Below are 19,702 nucleotides of genomic sequence, written 5' to 3'. Positions count from 1 at the left end.
AAGATTACTTCATCCTGTATATGAGCATTAATGATACCTCAAACTGTGACTTGTTGAGATGTGTTATTTTCTAAGCAGTTTTTTTATTTATTTTGTCTGTCCAATGATAAAACAGGCATACAAACCAATAGACGTACATTGAATAAGGGATCTGAGTCATATTTAGGGACCAGAATATCATCAAGTCTAGTAAGGGCCAGTATACAACCACTTACACTCTTTAAACTCCTCAGAAAAAAATAGCAAACACATTGTTACACCCTGCCAACCACTCAGAATAATCTAACAACTCGTCAGAAGAAAATAGTCACTCCACAGCAACAAAGCTACATACTTTAGAAACAACATAGAACACCTTAGCAACTGCACAGCAATGCCCTGACAACCACTCAGAACACTTTAGCAACTCCTCAGAACAAAATAACCACATAAGAATACTCTGGGGCCGTATTCACAAAGAATTTTATCTTACCACTAGGAGTGCTCCTAAATCGCACTAAAATATTTTAGCTAGGAGTTTTCTCTTAAAAGTTATTCACAACGCCTTTCAGACCTACTCTTAGTAAAGAAAAATGACAACTCCTAAACTAAGAGTGAGTCTTCGTTGCTATGGATGACGTCATTACTCATGCACGAGCTTGACTGAAGTGACCACCTTGATTGGCTGATGATTGTAACGCGGGAATGATTCCAAACACCTCCCCTATGATGATGAGTGACAGGTGACAGGTCTGAGAATGCGTGCGCTACACAAGTAGTGCGAAGGACGGAAGATGATGAATAACTGAATAAATAGCCTAAATGAATAAAGAGTAAGGAAAAACAAATAGCCTAGTAGCCTAATGAAACATATGGATTGATGCAATATCTTTGCAACATTATTGAATTAATCTGTCACTATGCCTCTGCCTACGTTTGCAAAGAGAAGAACATTTTAATTTGATTCACAATGAAATGTTACAATTAGTTTACATGCAGTGAGTAGTTTTGGTTGTTGTTGGTGGCGTTGTTGCATCCCTAGTTATGCCTACAATGCAAAATTGTTCCCTCGTGATTGGAAGCTCCTGTAGCCGCCGCATACGCATTTCAAAACATCGCAACGTGAAATGCCACAAAAAGCGGTTTGTGAATAGGTCTTAGTGAGTTAGGAGTCCTCTCGACTTCTTTTAAGCTGTCCCAGACTTAGGTGCTACTTTTAGGGCTAAAATGCTTCGTGAATTACTCTTAGTCAAAAAAATTAGGAGTCCTAAAGTTACGAGTGACACGCCCATTATTTTTAGGAGTTGCTCCTAAATTCGCCAGTTAGGAGCTACTTTTAGCCTTAAAATGTGTTGTGAATACGGCCCCTGGCTACCAGTGACTTTTGTATGGGCGCAATTCAAATTATCTTTAGAAACTTTTCAATTTTGCATCCAATTAAAGCAAAATAAAATGGTATTTTTTATATCAACCTGACTAATGAAATTAGAACATTTAAAAAGTATGCACGGATGCGGAAAATTTATATGCATTTTCCCCATAAGCAACAGTCAGTGTTGCAGTACAGTTGTACGGTTTGTTGTGGGGGCAGAGCAGGGGGCTGATATATCTTTCCCTCAGGGATAAACACTAACAACACACAATCATACACCCACACACCAATGAGTCTATTATTGCTCTAGAGATTTGTGGCAACACAATGGCAAATTATTTGTAAGACATTAAATAATGAAAACCACCAAAACACACAAATGGGTCCATAGCACTTCTAGAATGGTCAAAGTTTCTCTGAGAGAGAGAGACTTTGACTTTTAAGTTCTTTATTTACAACATATAATCTACAGAATCATGAACAGAAACACAACATTGTTCTTAAACAAAAACACAGATCTCACAAAGTCTTTAAAATGAGAAAAAAACACTACAATTTAAACATACAAATTTAAAAGACCACCATAAGTAACCTCACAAATACAATTATTAAAAGCCCATTTGAATTTAAACTTTTCTGTATATCTCAAATGTTTATATTTCTTATATATATATAGTCCTAAATATCACTCTAATAAAAACAACTGTAAACACTTGTCCCAGTCTATGACAAGCAAGTAATCAGGTGGATGTAATCAGTACATGATTAGTCCAGGCAATGGGAAATTTAGTTCATGGTGAGATAAATGTGACTAAAGGAGTGCCCTCTGGTGGAGATCATGAGCACTCCAGCTAGTGGTGGTGACACAGCCCATCTGAAGATCCCCACGACAGAGCAGAAGACCACCACAGCAGAGCAGACAGGTCTGGGGCAAAGAACACAGAGGTTAGGGTTGTCTTCTGGGGCCGTGTCAAAACAAGCAGGAAGTTCAGTAAATGGTCTCCGTGGCCCTATCAGGGTAGGCAGGTTATTCCAGATTGACCTTTGTGGTCATGACAGACTGAGAGTTCATAGGTGACCTCTGTGGCCGTGACAGGACAGACAGGGAGTTCAGGTATGACCTCAATGGTCATTTCTAGGCAGACAGGGAGTTCACAGGCAACCACTGTGGTCGTAACTGGAGAGTTCAGCAGTGGTCTCCTTGACCATAGCAGGACATACCGAGAGTTCAAAAACAGTAGCTGCCACCTCAGATATACTCTGTCAGGTGCCGCCGCCTCAGGAGAAACTGAAGATGCGTCCCAGACACATAGAATGACCATTGCCATAACTGGGAGTGCAATCAAATGTGGGAGAACCTCTGAGACCCTCAGACTCGATACCACCGGACTCGAAGACGATGTCAGGACCACTGAGATGCCAGCTGCTCGCACCAACATCAAAAACATTTTTTGGGGAAGCTTTTTCCTCTACCTGTCCCACAGTGAAGGGAGAACCGCTTAATGGGAATGCTTAGTCCAGTAACTCATCCAGCAGTCCTGGAGGACCATCATGGATCACCGTGGATTGTAATGGGTTGTTGAGTCTAAAGCAGAAGAAATCAATGAGAGCTAAGTCTAGGAGATCTTTGGAATTAGCAATGTCCAGAAAGTCCTTAATGTGGTCCTCAAGTGAGCAAGTTCCTTGGCAAAGGCAGACTAGGGTGATTGCTGGATCCATCTTGTGGTCTGGATTTCAGTCAGCTGCTGGATCTGTATATGGCGAAATCTTTCATTACATAGCACTCTGAGACTTGGGTCAGAGATCCAAACAGAGATTTATTGAGGGTTATCCATATAACATGCATAGGCTCAAAACCGCTGGGCAAACAATCCAGATAATAACTAAGTCCAAGACGCAGACAAAAAGAGAAATCCAGGGAGACTGGCAAAAGATCAAAATTATGACGCAGAAAACCAAAAAAATAAAATAGTGCTCAGAAATGCAGTGTAAAGCATACAAGTCTTTGCAAAGAATGAGTGAATACACAGGGCTTAGGCAGGGCTTATAAAAAAAAGTGCTCAGAAATGCAGTGTAACACATACAAGTCTTTGCAAAGAATGAGTGAATACACAGGGCTTAGGCCGGGCTTATCTCTGTTACCCCCATAGGCAGGGGTAACAGAGATAACAACACACAGGTGGAAGTGATCGGAACATGATTAGTCCAGGCAATGGGTTATGGGAAATGTAGTTCATGGTGGGATAAAGGAGATGGAAGGAGTGCCCTCTGGTGGATATAATGGGCACTCCAGGACCAGCTGGTGTCTTAACAAGTGGGATCAATCTTTCACAATTTAAAAATAAATGAAAAAAAATTTCTTCTTGTCTACAAAAAGGGCACTCCTGGTTTACTGGTGGGTTCTCTGTATCTGTTTGTATCTACAATACAATGCACAACCCACCACTGTAGAATCACCAGTTCTTTTTTTCAATGGGGGCTTATACAAGGTCCTCCAGCTTCCTTTCGGGAAAGCATCTGAACCAAGCACTTTATGCCATTTTAAATCTTTAAGGTTTTCAAGAGATTAAAGATGTAACACATATTTACACACCGTTTTCTTACTGGTGTCACTGAACAGTTCTAGCTGAGGTGCTTTAAAGGTAAGAAGACTTCCTTTTACTTCCTGCCATGTCCTAACTGCAGCTGGAATTTTAAACTCTGGAGAAGGAGAGATACTGTATGCTCTTCTTAAAAAAGACTTTAAGGAGAAAAAAATATAATTCTGTAGAAAAAAATGTTTAACTTTGTTCAATAGCTTTTGCCCCAATCGGACTGTCTTTATATTGGTCTTTAAAGCTAAGTTTTCTGCTGACAACCATCCAATTATTACATTTCCAACTTTGGTTATGCCTGCATTCCACAAGCTTTATAGATGGTAAAAGGTCCACATCTATTGCAGGATTGCACAAGAGAGGCTATTCTCTCAGTCACAAGCCTTGAACACCACATGGCGCTTTTCCACTGCATGGTACGGTACGGCACTATTCGTTACGGCCCGCTTTGGCGCTTTTCCACTGCATGGTGCAGTACGGCTCGGCTCGGTACGGCTCACTTGTTGCGCTGCATGGTATGGTATGGCTCGCTTTGGCTCGCTTTAAATGGTACCACCTCTGTTGAGGTTCCAAGCGTACCAAGCGTTCCAAGCGTACCGTACCGATACTAAAATGTGACGTGAAAACACTGCAGATCACTGATTGGTCAGACAGAAAGAATCGTCACTACCAGCATCATTGTATTTGTGAGACATCAAACCCGCTAGATTTAAATAGCCAGTAACAGCCACCGCTGTAGCACCTGTTTTAAAACTACTTGCTTGAAGAAAAAAAACTTCGAAAAAAGAAATGGCTGAATCATGGTCAGTGGATGAGAAGTGCAGACTTTCCTCTCGTTGGTTGACGAGGAGCGGATAAACTATAACGATCAGTCATAATCCCACCCACTTTGAAGCGGTACTAGCTGCAGTGGAAAAGCAACCGAGCTAAAGCGAACCAAGTCGCGCCACGCCGAGCCGAGTCGTACTACGCAGTGGAAAAGCGAAGCGAGCCGAACCGTGCTGCGCCAAGCCGAACCGTACTGAGCCGTACCATGCAGTGGAAAAGTGCCATTAGTTCTCTTTAAAAATTTGAACAATTCCCATGCATTCAATATTGATCTATAGAAAGTTGTCAATTCTGTTAGATTAAGATTCTCAATGTCCATGTGAAATAGGTGAAGATCTAGTGCCATGCTGCCTGCACTTCTCAGAAGTGCACAGGCTATTTCGAACCAACACATTTTGTCACCATACAGTAGTCGCTGGGCTGTCTGAAGTCTAAAGGCTTTTATCCTTGACTTTATGTCCACAAACATTGACCTCCTTCTTGCCTGGGCAAAAACAATTCTGGTGCTTTCACCAATATTGTCCAGACCTAAAAGGCCTATTAAGGATTTTTAAATTTTTTGGACAATATCTTTAGGAGGTTCAAGTATGGTAATCTTATGCCACCAGGTTATTACAAATTAGGACCCTTCCCCCATATGCCAACAGGGGAAGCAGCCACTCTAACTCTTTACAATCCACTCTTATGTCATTTCCATACACATTGTGGAATGAGAAACATATTGTTGACAGAACCCTTTAATATGTATCTTCCCAATCTCCCACCACTGGATAATGTTCTCGAACCTTTCTTTTTCTTTTTTCCAAGTTACCCAAAAGTTTTGAAAAATGTCACAACTTTTATCATTCAAGAGTTTCACATTGAAACGGCAATAGCAGCTCTTATAAGCTCACTTTTACAAACTGCAGTCAACTGTAATTAACTTGTAATCAGAAAAATTGTACCATGCAAAATTATATTTTTCATATTATCTGATACATAAAAACAATCTAAACGTGCAGCAGAGACTATATTGCTAAATTACACCCAAGTATACGGTTGTTTACCTAGATTTTCACTCACACCTCAGAAAAAAATTCAATTAAAACACTTCAACTCCCACTTTTCCTTTTGTCTCATCCAGAAATCTATTAATTTGATCAACAGTATACAAGTCATTAATATCTATCCTTGCCACATCCAAACTATCTCTCATCATCACTTGAGCCCTCATCCGTGCATTGAGAAGATACTTTCGATTGTTTGGTTCTGATGGCGACAGGAGCTGATCATTAATTTAGTGTTTATGTGGTCAAGAAAGGTGTTTGTGTCCCAAAACTCTGCAATAAAAGTACCCTAGGTTATTGAGCATAGACCATATAAAAACTCTTACCGTGATTAACACGGAAAGAGATTTCAAATTATTTTTCTGGTGTGGTCAAAAACATATACACCTGTATTCTAAAGGACAAAACATGATTCAACATACTGTTTTTACATAAAGGAACTGATCTCATCGGGCTCACGGCCTTCCAAAATTAGTTAAAGTTAATTCGTAATTATTTCCGACAACGGGGTCACAGAAATAAATGTTTTCTTCACCTGAATTCCATTCACAGTTAACTCAATAACCAGCACTTCACTTCAGAAAGACCACTACCCCTTTATTCATATGTGACGCAGAGACGATTTTATCAAATCCTATTTGTTCTACTACCAAAAGCACATTTTCAACATTTACACCAGGTTCAGGTACACACCTGCACCCATTCTGGAGCAATAATGGTGGTGTTTCCTGTACTGTTTCCCCCTTCCTGTACCTGTACTGTTTGCTGTACATACCAGCAAACCACACCACATGGCTGGTTTTCACTTTACTTACTTTCCTTACTTTACAGTCCACTAGCTAACAGGAAGGGGGAAACATAAAAGCCAGAAAAAAGGCACAGGCGCTCTCACACATTCAATCTCACGTAACAACCCACTCGTGTGAGAGAGAGAGGGAGAGAGAGAGAGAGAGAGAGAGAGAGAGAGAGAGAGAGATAAAATGCATTTGTTTCACTAGGTATTGTGTTTGTGTTCAGCCTGTAGAGCAGCATGTCCTCTCTCTCACACACACAGACACAGACAGAGACATGTAGACAGATACCATAACATTTTGGTACATTTAATCACTGTTTCTTGACCTTAACCAACTCAGATGAACAGTTGGCAAAAAAACATTGTTTGTAAGAGACACATTATAAAAATGCCTTTTGAACACATTGCTTAGTCACATGTTATTGCTTTACCGGGAATATAATAAATAAATGTCTGTTTCATCTTTCACCCAAATAAAATTTTGACCTGCTGCTTTTAGGGCAAACCCTCGAAACTTCAATTTCGATAATGTGGGCAATGCCATGCTGGCTCTGTTTGAGGTGCTGTCACTGAAGGGTTGGGTGGAGGTGAGAGACGTCATCATACACAGAGTGGGACCGGTAAGTTACTTTTTTTAACAGTGACCTCTATACTACTAAACTGATTAATCTGGACTGGACTGAACAGGACCTTTGATTGTCTCAGATTCATGGCATCTATATCCACGTCTTTGTGTTCCTGGGCTGTATGATTGGGCTCACCCTTTTTGTTGGTGTTGTCATAGCCAACTTTAATGAAAATAAGGTTGGGCAGTTTTCTTACTGTTAGTTGATTAGTAGCTATGTTTGTTGGCTGTTCCCTGATCAGATGTGTTAAATCTGTTTGTTTAGGGCACTGCTCTTTTGACTGTGGATCAGAGGAGATGGGAAGATTTGAAAAGTCGTCTGAAGATTGCTCAGCCACTCCACCTCCCCCCTCGCCCAGGTAAGTGCTCACTGGAGGTCTCCACAATTAAAATGTCTATTTGTGCACCACCATAATATTGCTCTGTTGCCTTTTGGACGCCATCATGTGTTTGAGCAACAGAGATATGTAAGTAGCAAGAATAATAATATATTTTAATTCCATTCAAGTATAAACTACATCACACTGTTTGATATTTTGTTGAGGTATCATTGAATCTTCCAGAAATGGTCAGACAGCCACAAAGAGACATTTCGGTGGTGCGTAGATAAATGTCACCAGAGCAGCGAGTGTATTATTCAGCAGCAACCTCTCAGTCTATCATCTCTTTCTTTCCCTTTTTTCCCCTCCCTTCATCTTCCCTTCTCCCGCTAATGAGCCATCCCCGCTTTGCATGTATTTCCTGAAGCATTTAATCAGCTCTCTCCTGCCGTAGTAGAGAACAAACTAAATTTAAGCTTTCAGCGGTGGGTACACCCCCAAGGCAATCACACACTTGTTAATAACCACTCCACTTCTAAGTCAGAAGTTATAGCTGCCTGTAGTATGAATGACTTTGGGCTCTGTGGGCACCTTAGAGCCAAAGAGAGAAGAGCGATTCTCCCTGTTTCCTGTAGATTGACTGACTGATTGATTTGGCAGTCGCAGGCTCTGCAGTGACGGTGGTAGCTCGTTATGTTTTTATGTTTGACTGCCGTTGGCTCGCCTGGAAACAGACACTTCAAAGACATGTTTCATAACAGCAGGAAAGAATAAACACAATTATCATAGTAGGCAATTATCCAGGCATATTTTATGTGTCAATTAGACACAAAAAATGCTCCAATCTACTGACATGTTTGATTGATATGTTTTTAACCAAACTCCAAAGGCTTTAATGGACAGATTTTCAGTACTTTTCTTTTCTATTCATTAAGTACGTCTGACTTGTTCAATTATCATTTTAACCAATAGAAAAACATGCGGCAGTTCTTTGTAAATTACAAAAGAATTGTTCATCTATGCCGCCTTTGTAAACAATGGGCTGAACCAATGGCTTTTCACTATCAGCATGGAGGCAGCATGCTTTTCCTCCAATACTGATAACTGAAATCTATTTTTGTTCAAACAAAACAAAATGCATTTTTATAAGCCACACTGCAAGTTACTCAACCTTCCTACTTAAATTAAATTTCACTAAAACCATGATCAACTGTGAACCGCTGTTTACTTACTTTCTTTTTACTTTTTCTACCACTATCAAGCATAATTAACATCCACATATTCAGCTTGTCTTAGCAGTCTCAAAAAGCAAACATCCTTACTATTACTACTACTAATAATAATAATAATATTTAGGGGTCCAAGCATCGAAGGTGGTTCTTCTTTATTTTTCTGCCCTAAACATGTATGGGTTTCAAAGACCTTATATCGTGATAAATGTTATAACAGTATGTAAATAATACTAAAATAATACTACTGCCATAATTTTCAGTGCATGTCGTATAAGAACTATAATAAGGGATAGATATAGAGAGCTGTAGATGGCATTAGACGGAGCTTCCTTTGTGCTTCCTGCCAGGTAGTCTGCACACTGAAATAACAGAAAAATCAATACCTTAGTCAGCACTCGGCAGAGTAACACATTAATTCCAACTCTGTTGAAACCAGCTTCAGATAATCTGTCTGCATTCTGTGGCTGTTGAAATGAACTTGTGATTACAGTGCATGATGAATGACACTCAGACTTTGTGACCAGCTATAAGACAGCAAAACGATGATGTGGCGGATCTGTAAAAGTAAGGCCAAGGGTAAAGCTCTTACCAAGTGCAGTGAATGAAGAGTTGAGACGATTTTCTCTCAAGTGAGTCCTTTAATTGATGATAAAAGAGAGCACAGAAATTATTCTGAAGGTCAGGGAATTTTGACCAGGTCTTTGTTTTATAACCAGAGTACCGGTTCATGCTGAAAAGCCCTAATTTTCTGTTCTTTCAAAACTGAAATTCATTCTCTTGCATTTGCAGAAAACGGTGGATTCCGTGCAAAAATGTATGACATCACCCAGCATCCTTTTTTCAAGCGAGGTATCGCAGTGCTGGTGTTGGCACAGTCTGTCCTTCTGTCTGTTAAGGTGAGGAGGGTTACAGCAACAGAACACATTTTTGTTGTATCTTAGCACTAACATAACAAATTAATTAGTGTGTATGTGTTACAGTGGGATGTACTTGACCCGGTTACTTTTCCCTTGGCCACAATGTCTGTGGTTTTCACTTTCATTTTTGTTCTGGAGGTAAATATGTTACAGTGCATTTTAAATTCTGTTTCCTGGTCTTTCATGAGTTCTTCTTCTTTTTTTACAGCCACAAAAAAAAGTTTAAAAATTCACCAGAGGCTTTGCAGTTCATGAGGTCTTTTGGAAGTATTTTACGGTCATGACATGATGAATTCCTCTGCTGCAGGTTACTATGAAGCTGATAGCTATGTCACCAGCCGGATACTGGCAGAGCAGGAGAAACAGATATGACCTACTCGTCACATCTCTGGGAGTCATATGGATCATTTTGCACTTTGCTTTACTGGTAAAATGTCATGCATTTTCATAAATGGGATTTTATTTGTACCTTTTACCTTAATGATTTGAGTTCCTTTTTCTTTTTTAATTTCTTGCACAATGAATTACATGTCTTAAACTAAAGGAAACAATCTTTCCTACTTTTTTAAATGTTTGTACATCTTCAATTGTTATACAAAAGCTTAAATATATAATAGTTTCTAGTAAACTCCAATACCAAATTAATTTAAATTTGAGGCCTATCATACGTGTCAGACCGAAAATGCACTGCTTTTCAAACAGTAGAAAACCAATGGTCTGATCTGTTGTTTCAATTCAGATTCACAAAAGCTACAATTATTATGATTTAAATGTAACATTCATGGTTTTGTTTTGTGATATACAGTACAGCACTCACTTTGACTCAACTTGTGTTGACTTTAAATGTACCTTGTATTACAAAGAAATGACTTGAATTTCTCTTTCTTTAGAATGCTTACACATACATGATGGGCACATGTGTTATAGTATTCAGGTTTTTCACCATATGTGGGAAGCATGTGAGTATGCATAAATGATTATGCTTGTAAAAATATTCAATATAACATGAAAATAATTTTTCCTTGTCCACTTCAAACTCTACAGTGCATTTCCTCCCCCACTGAGCTGTTTTGTATTTACAGGTGACGTTAAAGATGCTTTTGCTAACTGTGGTCGTCAGCATGTACAAGAGTTTCTTTATTATCGTGGGCATGTTCTTGCTGTTGCTGTGCTACGCTTTCGCTGGCGTTGTCCTTTTTGGCACTGTCAAATACGGCGAGAACATTAACAGGTGAGCTGTCTTATGACACACGGAGGCAATGATTTGACTGTGTCAGCGTACCAGAGGCAAGATTTGTAACACACTTACTACTACTCACAGCGCTGATATAATTGGTGTTGTCTAAAAGTTTAGCTTGTAGGCCCTACATGTATTTGGGAGAATCAGTTTTCAGGTGAAGCTGACAGCATGAAAGAAAGTGACTCAGCGTGAGCTGTTAATTTTTCCTCTCTCACCAACAGGCACGCAAACTTCTCCACCGCGGGGAAAGCCATCACTGTACTGTTTCGAATAGTCACAGGTGAAGACTGGAATAAGATCATGCATGACTGCATGGTAAGAGATTGGATGGCAGCTCCATTTTGCCCACAAGCATGTGTCTATTCTGTGAAAATCATTAAAAAAAACAGTAAACAAATCATTTAAATGTATCAAATAGAATTGCAAATATAACTGAACAGCATCTTGTTTCATTCAACATACTTCTGAATGATTTATTTAAATCAAAACACATCAGCTGCGAGCCCCATGTGTTGATTATGTTTGTTTGTCTACCTTGTTCCCCAGGTGCAGGCGCCATTCTGCACCCCGGACAGACATCGTTACTGGGAGACCGACTGTGGAAACTATGCTGGCGCCCTCATTTACTTTTGCTCTTTCTATGTCATCATTGCTTACATTATGCTCAACCTCCTTGTAGGTAAGCACCTCTTTCCCCTGACTGCAGGCACAATATCCTGTTCCATCTCCCAGGGTCCCATCTAATTTCCTCCCGCTTTAGACGCTAGCTAAACTAGCTCATAAAATACAATATCGCTGCTCATTATTCTTCCTGACGTCCTTCCATGTTTATTATCCCTTTTTTCCCAGAACAGAGAGGTTTATCCCTCTGAAATATTTTCGTAGCTCAGCACTGGTCACTACTGAATATGAATGAGGCTTTGAATCACTTTGGGTCAAAGCCAGTTTATTCTCTCTCTCTATTGCCCTTAGTTTATGGACTATACAGATGTGCACACTTTCTGGTCACCAGCATATGTTGTTTGGAGCTGGTTTTCACATCAGGCTGCTTAAATTGCAAGCTGGCTTGTGCAACAGTCAAAATTTTATTGAATATGTCTTCCGGTTTGCAGTGATGTTGCAAACAAGATACAGAATTGCAAAAATTGATAAAAAAAATAATTGATACAAATGAATGGAACTTGAGGTGAAATTGTGAGGTGACAATTTTTTAAAAATGTGTATAGATTTACACTACTATTTAAAAGTTTGGGGTCAGTATGATTTTTGAAAGAGTAATACTTTTATTTAGCAAGGAGTGATTAAATTAAAAAATTACAGATAATACTTTTATGTTACAAAAGCTTTCTATATCAAATAAATGTTGTTCTTTTGAACTTTCTAGTCATCAAAGAATCCTGAAAAAAAATTATCACAGTTTTCAAAATATTAAGCAGCACAACCATTATGATAATACTAATATATTTTTCTTTAACACCAAGTCAGTATATTAGAATGATTTCTGAAGGATCATGGGACACTGAAGACTGTAGTAATGATGCTGAAAATTACAGGAATAAATTACATTTTAAAATATATTTTAATCAAAAGTATTCAACCCCCATTGCAAATCAGCTCAAGCACAACAAATATTTCAAGTGGTTTCCACAAATTCAACTGAAAATGCAACTTTTAATGACTTCTACAGTCTCAAAATGATTCAGCCCTCTGAAAAGAGTCCCTCACAACAGCACAAATCTGCAAAACGGGTGTTGTCTCAAGCACACCTGATGCAAGCAAACAAGGGATTAATTAGTTGCACCAGGCGTGCTTGAACTAGAACACATAAAAAACCTGAACTGGCTAGGTTTTTTGAGTGTCACATTTGACCAAATGATAGAAATATGGCTAAGTCAAAAGAATGGTCCAAAAAGATAAGAGAAGATATCATCGCCCATCACCAACAAGGAACAGGATACAAAAGATAGAAAAAGCACTAAATATTCCTAGAGACACCATTGGAAAGCATAGTTTGCCAGTTCAAAGTTAAAGGGGTGGTTAAATGCGATTTTCCCTTTTTTCATTTTAAATAGTGTGTAATGTTGCTGATGGTGCATGAACAGTATCTGCAAAGTTGCTGCACTGAAAGTTCAATGTAAGCAGAGATATCGTCTTTTAAAAATGAGGAAGTTTAATGCCTACAAAAACGACTCGAATGGGACTACAACGAGATACTCCCGGGTTTTATACGTAACTAACCCATAACCAACCCTCCCTCCGGAATATGTAAAAAGGGGGGCATGGCCATATTTCTGCTGCTTTGTCGAAGAGGAAGAGTTATAGTGGAGAGCAGTAGCCATGCCGTTGAAAGTGTGTTATATTCACCCAGCTGTCAGGTCTTCTGTGTTCGGGCTTCCTATGGACGCTGTAGTTCGTCAACAATGGCTACAATTTATGTTTGATTATGTGCCTGAAAATTACAATCGTAATTTAGCTCTCTGTGCTGCGCATTTTACGGAAGACAGCTTCCAGAATCTCCACGAATTCAATGCCGGATTCAACTGTTACTAAAACATGAAGCAGTTCCAACTTTAAAACCAGAGCCAGCAGTTGTTTGGCCACAACCTGTAAGTAAGAATTAATAATTTTAAATGTATTTGCATGTATAATTTCAGACGTAATGTTTTAGTTTTATCAGGGACGTAAACAAATGCCAGCGCTGGCTTTAGTAGCCACTGAGATACTTATTTTGTAAATGTATTTTCCATATATACTTTATGACGTAATTTTTCGATTTGATCAAGAACGTAAACCAATGCCAACGCTGTTTGTTTATAGTAGCCAATTAGTTCGATGCTATTTTGTGTGTGTAAGACAAACGTGTACCTAAAGAAAACGATACACTAAGTAAACTAAGTTTTTTCAATAGGTAAACGGTTGTTCATTATTTCGATAAAACAATAACTTTAAAAAACGGTATTACTCTGTCATTTATTCAGTTATATGTTTAATCAGGAGAAAACCGTATCTCAAAAGCTATAAGCAGCAGTAGCATTTTCAAGTAACAGCGTATCGAAATTCTTATATAATAATACAGAATAGAATAGAATAATAATAATAAAATGTACCATTCAGAAACGTTTTGTAAGAGCCGTGGGGAGGTTCTGCTTGACTCTCTTCATTGCCTCTTTTTGGGTCTGATTCTGGCTCAAACTGATACGGCAGTAGGCTATTGACACCATTAGCCTATTTACATTTGACCGGAGCACATGCAGCTTTCGCCTGTAAAGGTAATGAAGTAAAGTGCACTACGCAGTTTAGCCAATTACAACACACCAGCCCAACTAACCAATCTGAGCCCATTGCCTGTTTCTGAGGGAGTGGTTTCATAGAATAAGGAAGTCAACCGGTCATTCAAATGACAGAGGAGAAAGCTGCTTACAATAAAGGTGAAATTTATGAAAAATAAGGCTTTTTTTAAAAAAACATGACATGTTTAGACATGTTTAGACATGTTATATTGCACCCCATAAACAAAATCATGCAAAGAAAAAAAAGCAGTAAACGACCCCTTTAAATGAACGTCCTGGTAGTGTATGCAACCCACAGGGAACTTAGGACGTAGTCTACGTCGACTGAATGGGGATCGCGTTAGGGAGCCAATGTTCTTCGAGTACTATTCGCATCACACACTCCGCCCCCACGGCGCCGGTATAAATACGTAAGTGGATGCATGCACTAGTTACTTTTTCGCTTAGGAGCCGAGCGTAACCCGGAGTCAGCGGTGGTCCAGCAGTAGTGGCAAGGGGACTACGTCCTCCGTTCCCTCTTTCAGGCAACCTGCAAACGCAACCAGGACATTCCCTTTAAGTCGATAACGTCAGACGTAGTCTACGTCGACTGAATGGGGACCAACCATTGAAAGCGCCACTAAAGCTGCCACCTTCCAGTGCCTAGACAAAAGCCTCCTGATGCCCCCACACTTAAGGCGGAAAAGGACAGGACTTAGGCCAGAGAAGTGACTGCTGTTCCCACAGGAACTCTGGGAAAGCATTCCCTGTACATGGAAGGAAGGGACGCTGCAGAAGCCAGTCCTACCCGAAGGGGGGAACGTGGAGAATAGACATATGAACTGGGCGAAAGACCAGGCAGTACAACATATGGAATGTCACTGGGGTGGCTCCAGCCTAAGAAGGGGGGAGACTGAGCCAACAGTGACGGCAGAGCAGACTCTACCGAGGGAAGACACGGGCTCGCCGTAGGGAGCCGTACCGTGGAAGAGTACACATATGGAATCACTGTAGGATCGCAACATATGGACCCAGCCTAACACAGGTTCCACACTGCTTACATGTGGTAGGCCTAACACCAGACGTTCCGCCACGCCCGACGTCGAAAGGGTGTGGAGAAACTCAACAGGGTTCGGTTAAGAGGAACTCAGCTGGAGTAGAAATGGCGCATTTATCCAGTCCATAGGAGGGGAATGGCGCAGCAAGCCGACACTTTGAACCGGGCTCACGGTGAACTGGCTTCATGAGAAGGAAGCCCATGGGAAGCAGCGGTTCAAGTATAGGTGTCGCCCAGCCCCCAACTCTAGAATATCTGTCAGCGAAGCACTCTGTCACCGCCTAGGCGGGAGCACACACTCATTTAGAGGAGCTCACCACCTAAGTGGATGTGCATCTCGGAATCTTCACCAAGATGAAGGCAGCCACTATTCAGTGGCCCAACCTCGCTTGGAAACAGCCTTCCCTCTCTGCTGATTTCCTTAACAGATAAGAGCTTGTCTGTGGTTCTAAGGCTTGCGTTCTGTACATGTATAACCACAATGAAGTGGACGGACAGAGAAAGCCAGGGCTGTGTCTGCCTCCTCCGGGGCAGCGCTTGCAGGCTCACACCTGGTCCCTTTACGGGAGAAGTAGGAACCTTGGACAAAATCCAGGCAAAACTCGTTTACCGTAAGCGAGCAAGTCCCTACCCTCTAGTAGAGATCATGCGAGCAGGAGAACTGTTTTAATCAGAATTTTTAACTCACTGCCTGCAGTGGCTCAGGGGCGGTCTCTGCAGTGCAGTTGCACCAGAGATAAGGCCCAAGAGGATAAAGAGGGGCAGAAGGATAACCCTTGCTCCCTCAGGAACCTGACGATCAGGACATGCTTCTGCAATGTGATGTGCGTCAAGAAAAAAGAGGCAACATCATTTTGAGGGTGGAGGAAAACAGCCTACTCCAACCTATCTTGCAGGAAAGAGAGCACTGAAATGACTGAACGCTTTCAGGATCTTCTCACGGAGAGAAGACTCACTCAACGAATAGGTTCCACTTCTATTAAGGCGTAAGCACAACTTCCTCTTTTTAGGGGGTGCTCGCAGAAGTGATGGTAACTACCACATACTCTGCGGTAGCCACCTGAACCTCCGCGTCCAGCTTAGGACCGGCCTGGAATCTCTCCAGGGGTCTGAACGCGGGTGCTATCGTGCCCCGTCCCTGAATTGTGTTCAGGGGAAGTCAGGAAGTGTGAAGACAACACCTGAGTGTGATGAAATCACTGAACTTGAGCAGGCGCCAAGCGAAAATGAATCGCATAGCCGCTTTTTTTAGAAGGCTCACTGGGGAACGCATTTCTGCAGGCCCCCGGGGGCAGCTGAGAGCCAGTGTCTGTCCAAGGGTTGTCCGCTCGGACAGAATATATGCAACTGGCAGGGGGACGAATCAGGAGAGGCAACAGAGTAACTGTGTGGCCCCGGAGTGGTCCCGACCCAGCTGGACCACCAGGGGATGGAGTCTCTACTCTCCCTGGCCATAACTGTCGTGATGCTCGTCGGCGGCACGATTGAGTAGGCCGGGAAAATAGTGGAATGAAGCGTCCTCAGAAGCATCTGACTCCAAGGAGGAGGTGATGGGTGAGTTGTGACATGCAAGGGAAGATTACGCCACGGTCGCAATTTTCTGCCTTTTCAGACCAGTACCAGTTTGCTGAGCAGCGGTGGCTCAAAGAGAGGAGAACTGCAACAACTCGAGGCACGAATACCCGTGGAGTCGGAGGTAGCCCAGGCCTCTGTTAAAGCACACCCTTTATACATGGCCCCTCAGTCGGTGAAGGTTTGGCAGCAGGCCGGTGTGAACTGTTGTCACACAGGGCGTGCTGCTCTGCCACGGTCACCTCAGGACTCGATCATGAAACCAGCGCTGAAGCGGACTTCATATGGAGGAAGCCATAGCGGCTGTATCTGCCATATTCCCCAGGAGCCTCTGAAAGTTCTTATATTGGGTCCCTTTCTCACTTCTATACACACCAGCTGAACAAAGTCAAAACTTTAAAAGAGATACTCAACCCGTGGGCAAGATTGCTCTCTCCCAGTTGACCTGAAGACCCAACTGGCTATGGAGCACTCGAAGGGAAGGACTCTGTACTGATACTTCAACCCTCACACGCAACACACAGGATAGCCTGCGGTGCGGAAGATAGAGATCTGAAGCACATGTCATTCAGGTCAGATGCTGCAGACCATCTTGGGGCAAGATGGTCACGACCCACCACCTAGTAGCATGAAGAATGAGTTTACAACAACTGGTCTTCATAACGGCTGGAGGGAAGGGCTATATCAAGTCCTTCGCCAACAGGACAAGATATGCACACACAAGACAGGAGCCCTGCTCAACACTAGGTGTGATGAATATCACTGAGTTTTCAGGAGCACGTCTGCTCAACACGTAGTGTGATGATCATCACTGACTTGAGTGGGATAGCCGACCCTAAGCTGGGGCGCCAAAGTGGAGAGTGTGGTGTTAGTGTGCAGTGCAACACTTAACTGTCTCCACTGGTGGCAGGGAGCGCATGAGAAGGCGGATGACCGGGTCCTCAAACACGCATAGCTGCCTGCTGGCGACCAAGGGGGAGCTGAGGGGTGTAAGGCTATACAGGGTCACACATCGTCAGACTGGCCCTCTTGGGACCCAGGAATAGAGAAATTGTGCTCTTTTTCTGAAAATGTGGGTACCGCTGACCGCGTTTTTATAGGAGTCAACGGCAAAACAGACGCACACACATAATTAAAAAGCTCCATCCAGCCCTCCAATCGGCTGTAGGGAGTGGACCACTCCAAGAGCAACTTCTCCATCCCTGAGGGGCCCGTCCAGGTTCAACGTTTACGCTGTCACTTACCACCTGGCTTGGTAATGTCTGGAGCGGGCTGGGCTTCACCTCGGGACCTGGGTGTAGGCTGCTGTGATGGTCCAGCGGAAGCTGAGGCTTCTTCTCAGGCAGATGCCCTCGGCGACGGGCAGGTGGAGGACCTGTCCTCGGCGGGAAGGTGAAGGCAGCAGCGTCCCGTCAGGGCAAGTTGTGTCGGATAGCCTCCGCCTGCCTCTGGGCTGCAGAGAACTGTTGGGCAAAATTCTCCACAGCATCGCCAAATAAACCAACCTGGGAAATGGGAGAGTCCAGGAACCGAACCTTTTCCGCTTCTCTCATATCTGCCAGGTTGAGCCAGAGATGGCACTCCTGGACCAGAAGTGTAGACATCGCCGAACCGATCGCGTGAGCTGCAACCTTCGTGGCCCGGAGGGTGAGGTCAGTTGCAGTGCGGAGCTCACCCATGAGCTCACGGTCCGGACTACCCTCGTGCATGTTCATGAGTGCCTGGTGGACCTGGAGCAACGCCATGGCATGAAGAGAAGCGAAAGCTCACGGTCCGGACTACCCTCGTGCATGTTCATGAGTGCCTGGTGGACCTGGAGCAACGCCATGGCATCCAGAGAGGAAGCGCTTGCCCACAAGCTTTGTAAGCCTTGCCCGTAAAAGTGGACAAGAACTTACATGCTTTAGAGGGGTGATGCTGCAGGAGGCAGCGGCCGCCGGACACAGTTGCATCGCGACAGACCGCTCCACTGGAGGGATAGCCTCATAACCCTTCACCGCTCCCGCGTCAAGGGTAGTGAGGGGGGAAGAGCTACTTAGGCGGTTTCTGGCAGAGAAAGGTGCCGTCCACGTCTCAATCTCAACACCGAGATGGGCATGTTCCCGCAATGGGAACATGACTTATCCACAAAAGCTGCCTCAGCGTGCTGTAAGCCCAAACACGTGATACAGCTTTCGTGACCGTCAGAGGGGGATAAAGCCTTACCGCACCCAGAAACGCAATGATGGAATGGCATCTTGGAAAAGACACACTCACATCCATGTTGCTCTTTTAGGAAATGGGACCCCCGTCACCAGTGCCGGAGCACACAGGGAATGACCGCGGTAACACTGAATCAGCAGACTGAAACAGTGAAGCACTCACTTCTCGCCCTCTAACTAGCCGTCAACACACAACAAAACAAAGAAATTTGATGCTGTTAAAACAGCAGTTGAGAGCTGAGAAGCTCCTGATCACCGCTGCACACACGCTGTAGAAACATCAACACTGGGAGTTCTTCCTGCAAGAACACCGACACACTCGCTCGTTGAAAACAACTGCACTCTTCATAGACATCAATCACGATGGCCCCCTGAAGCGAAAGGCAACTTGTGCGTGCATCCACTTCCGTATTTATACCCCCTCCGTGGGGGCGGATTGTGTGATGTGAATCACGCACGCCAATTCCATTGGCTCATTCAGTAGTATTCGAAGAACACTGGCTCCCTAACGCGATCCCCATTCAGTCGACGTAGACTATTTCTGACGTTATCGACTGAAAGGGAACACTGGTTACACTACCTTGACAGTGCAGAATAAGGAAGCTATCGATGGCTGCTACCAGATTTCTGAGAAACCTCAGGTTCAGAAAAACTATT

The 19,702-nt window shown here is 42.8% G+C and overlaps 1 protein-coding gene across 3 annotated transcripts in view; it reads left to right on the top strand.

Annotated features, from left to right (window-relative positions):
* Positions 1-19,702, top strand: part of nalcn (sodium leak channel, non-selective) — a 134,721-nt gene that overhangs the window by 107,504 nt on the left and 7,515 nt on the right. For all 3 annotated transcript variants that reach the window (XM_077216053.1, XM_077216052.1, XM_077216054.1), the window contains exons 31-40: positions 7,112-7,232; positions 7,318-7,416; positions 7,503-7,596; positions 9,579-9,685; positions 9,770-9,844; positions 10,014-10,133; positions 10,597-10,665; positions 10,789-10,937; positions 11,168-11,261; positions 11,493-11,625. In XM_077216053.1, the coding sequence (XP_077072168.1) occupies positions 7,112-7,232; positions 7,318-7,416; positions 7,503-7,596; positions 9,579-9,685; positions 9,770-9,844; positions 10,014-10,133; positions 10,597-10,665; positions 10,789-10,937; positions 11,168-11,261; positions 11,493-11,625 (1,061 nt within the window). The remainder of the gene's footprint in view (positions 1-7,111; positions 7,233-7,317; positions 7,417-7,502; positions 7,597-9,578; positions 9,686-9,769; positions 9,845-10,013; positions 10,134-10,596; positions 10,666-10,788; positions 10,938-11,167; positions 11,262-11,492; positions 11,626-19,702) is intronic.

This window comes from Siphateles boraxobius, unplaced genomic scaffold, assembly GCF_051911475.1.
Source record: "Siphateles boraxobius isolate OS27281-9 unplaced genomic scaffold, OSU_SipBor_1 7, whole genome shotgun sequence".
Lineage (NCBI taxonomy): Eukaryota > Metazoa > Chordata > Actinopteri > Cypriniformes > Leuciscidae > Siphateles > Siphateles boraxobius.
The sequence above is the reverse complement of the archived record's forward strand: the minus strand, read 5'-3'. Positions and strand labels throughout refer to the sequence as shown.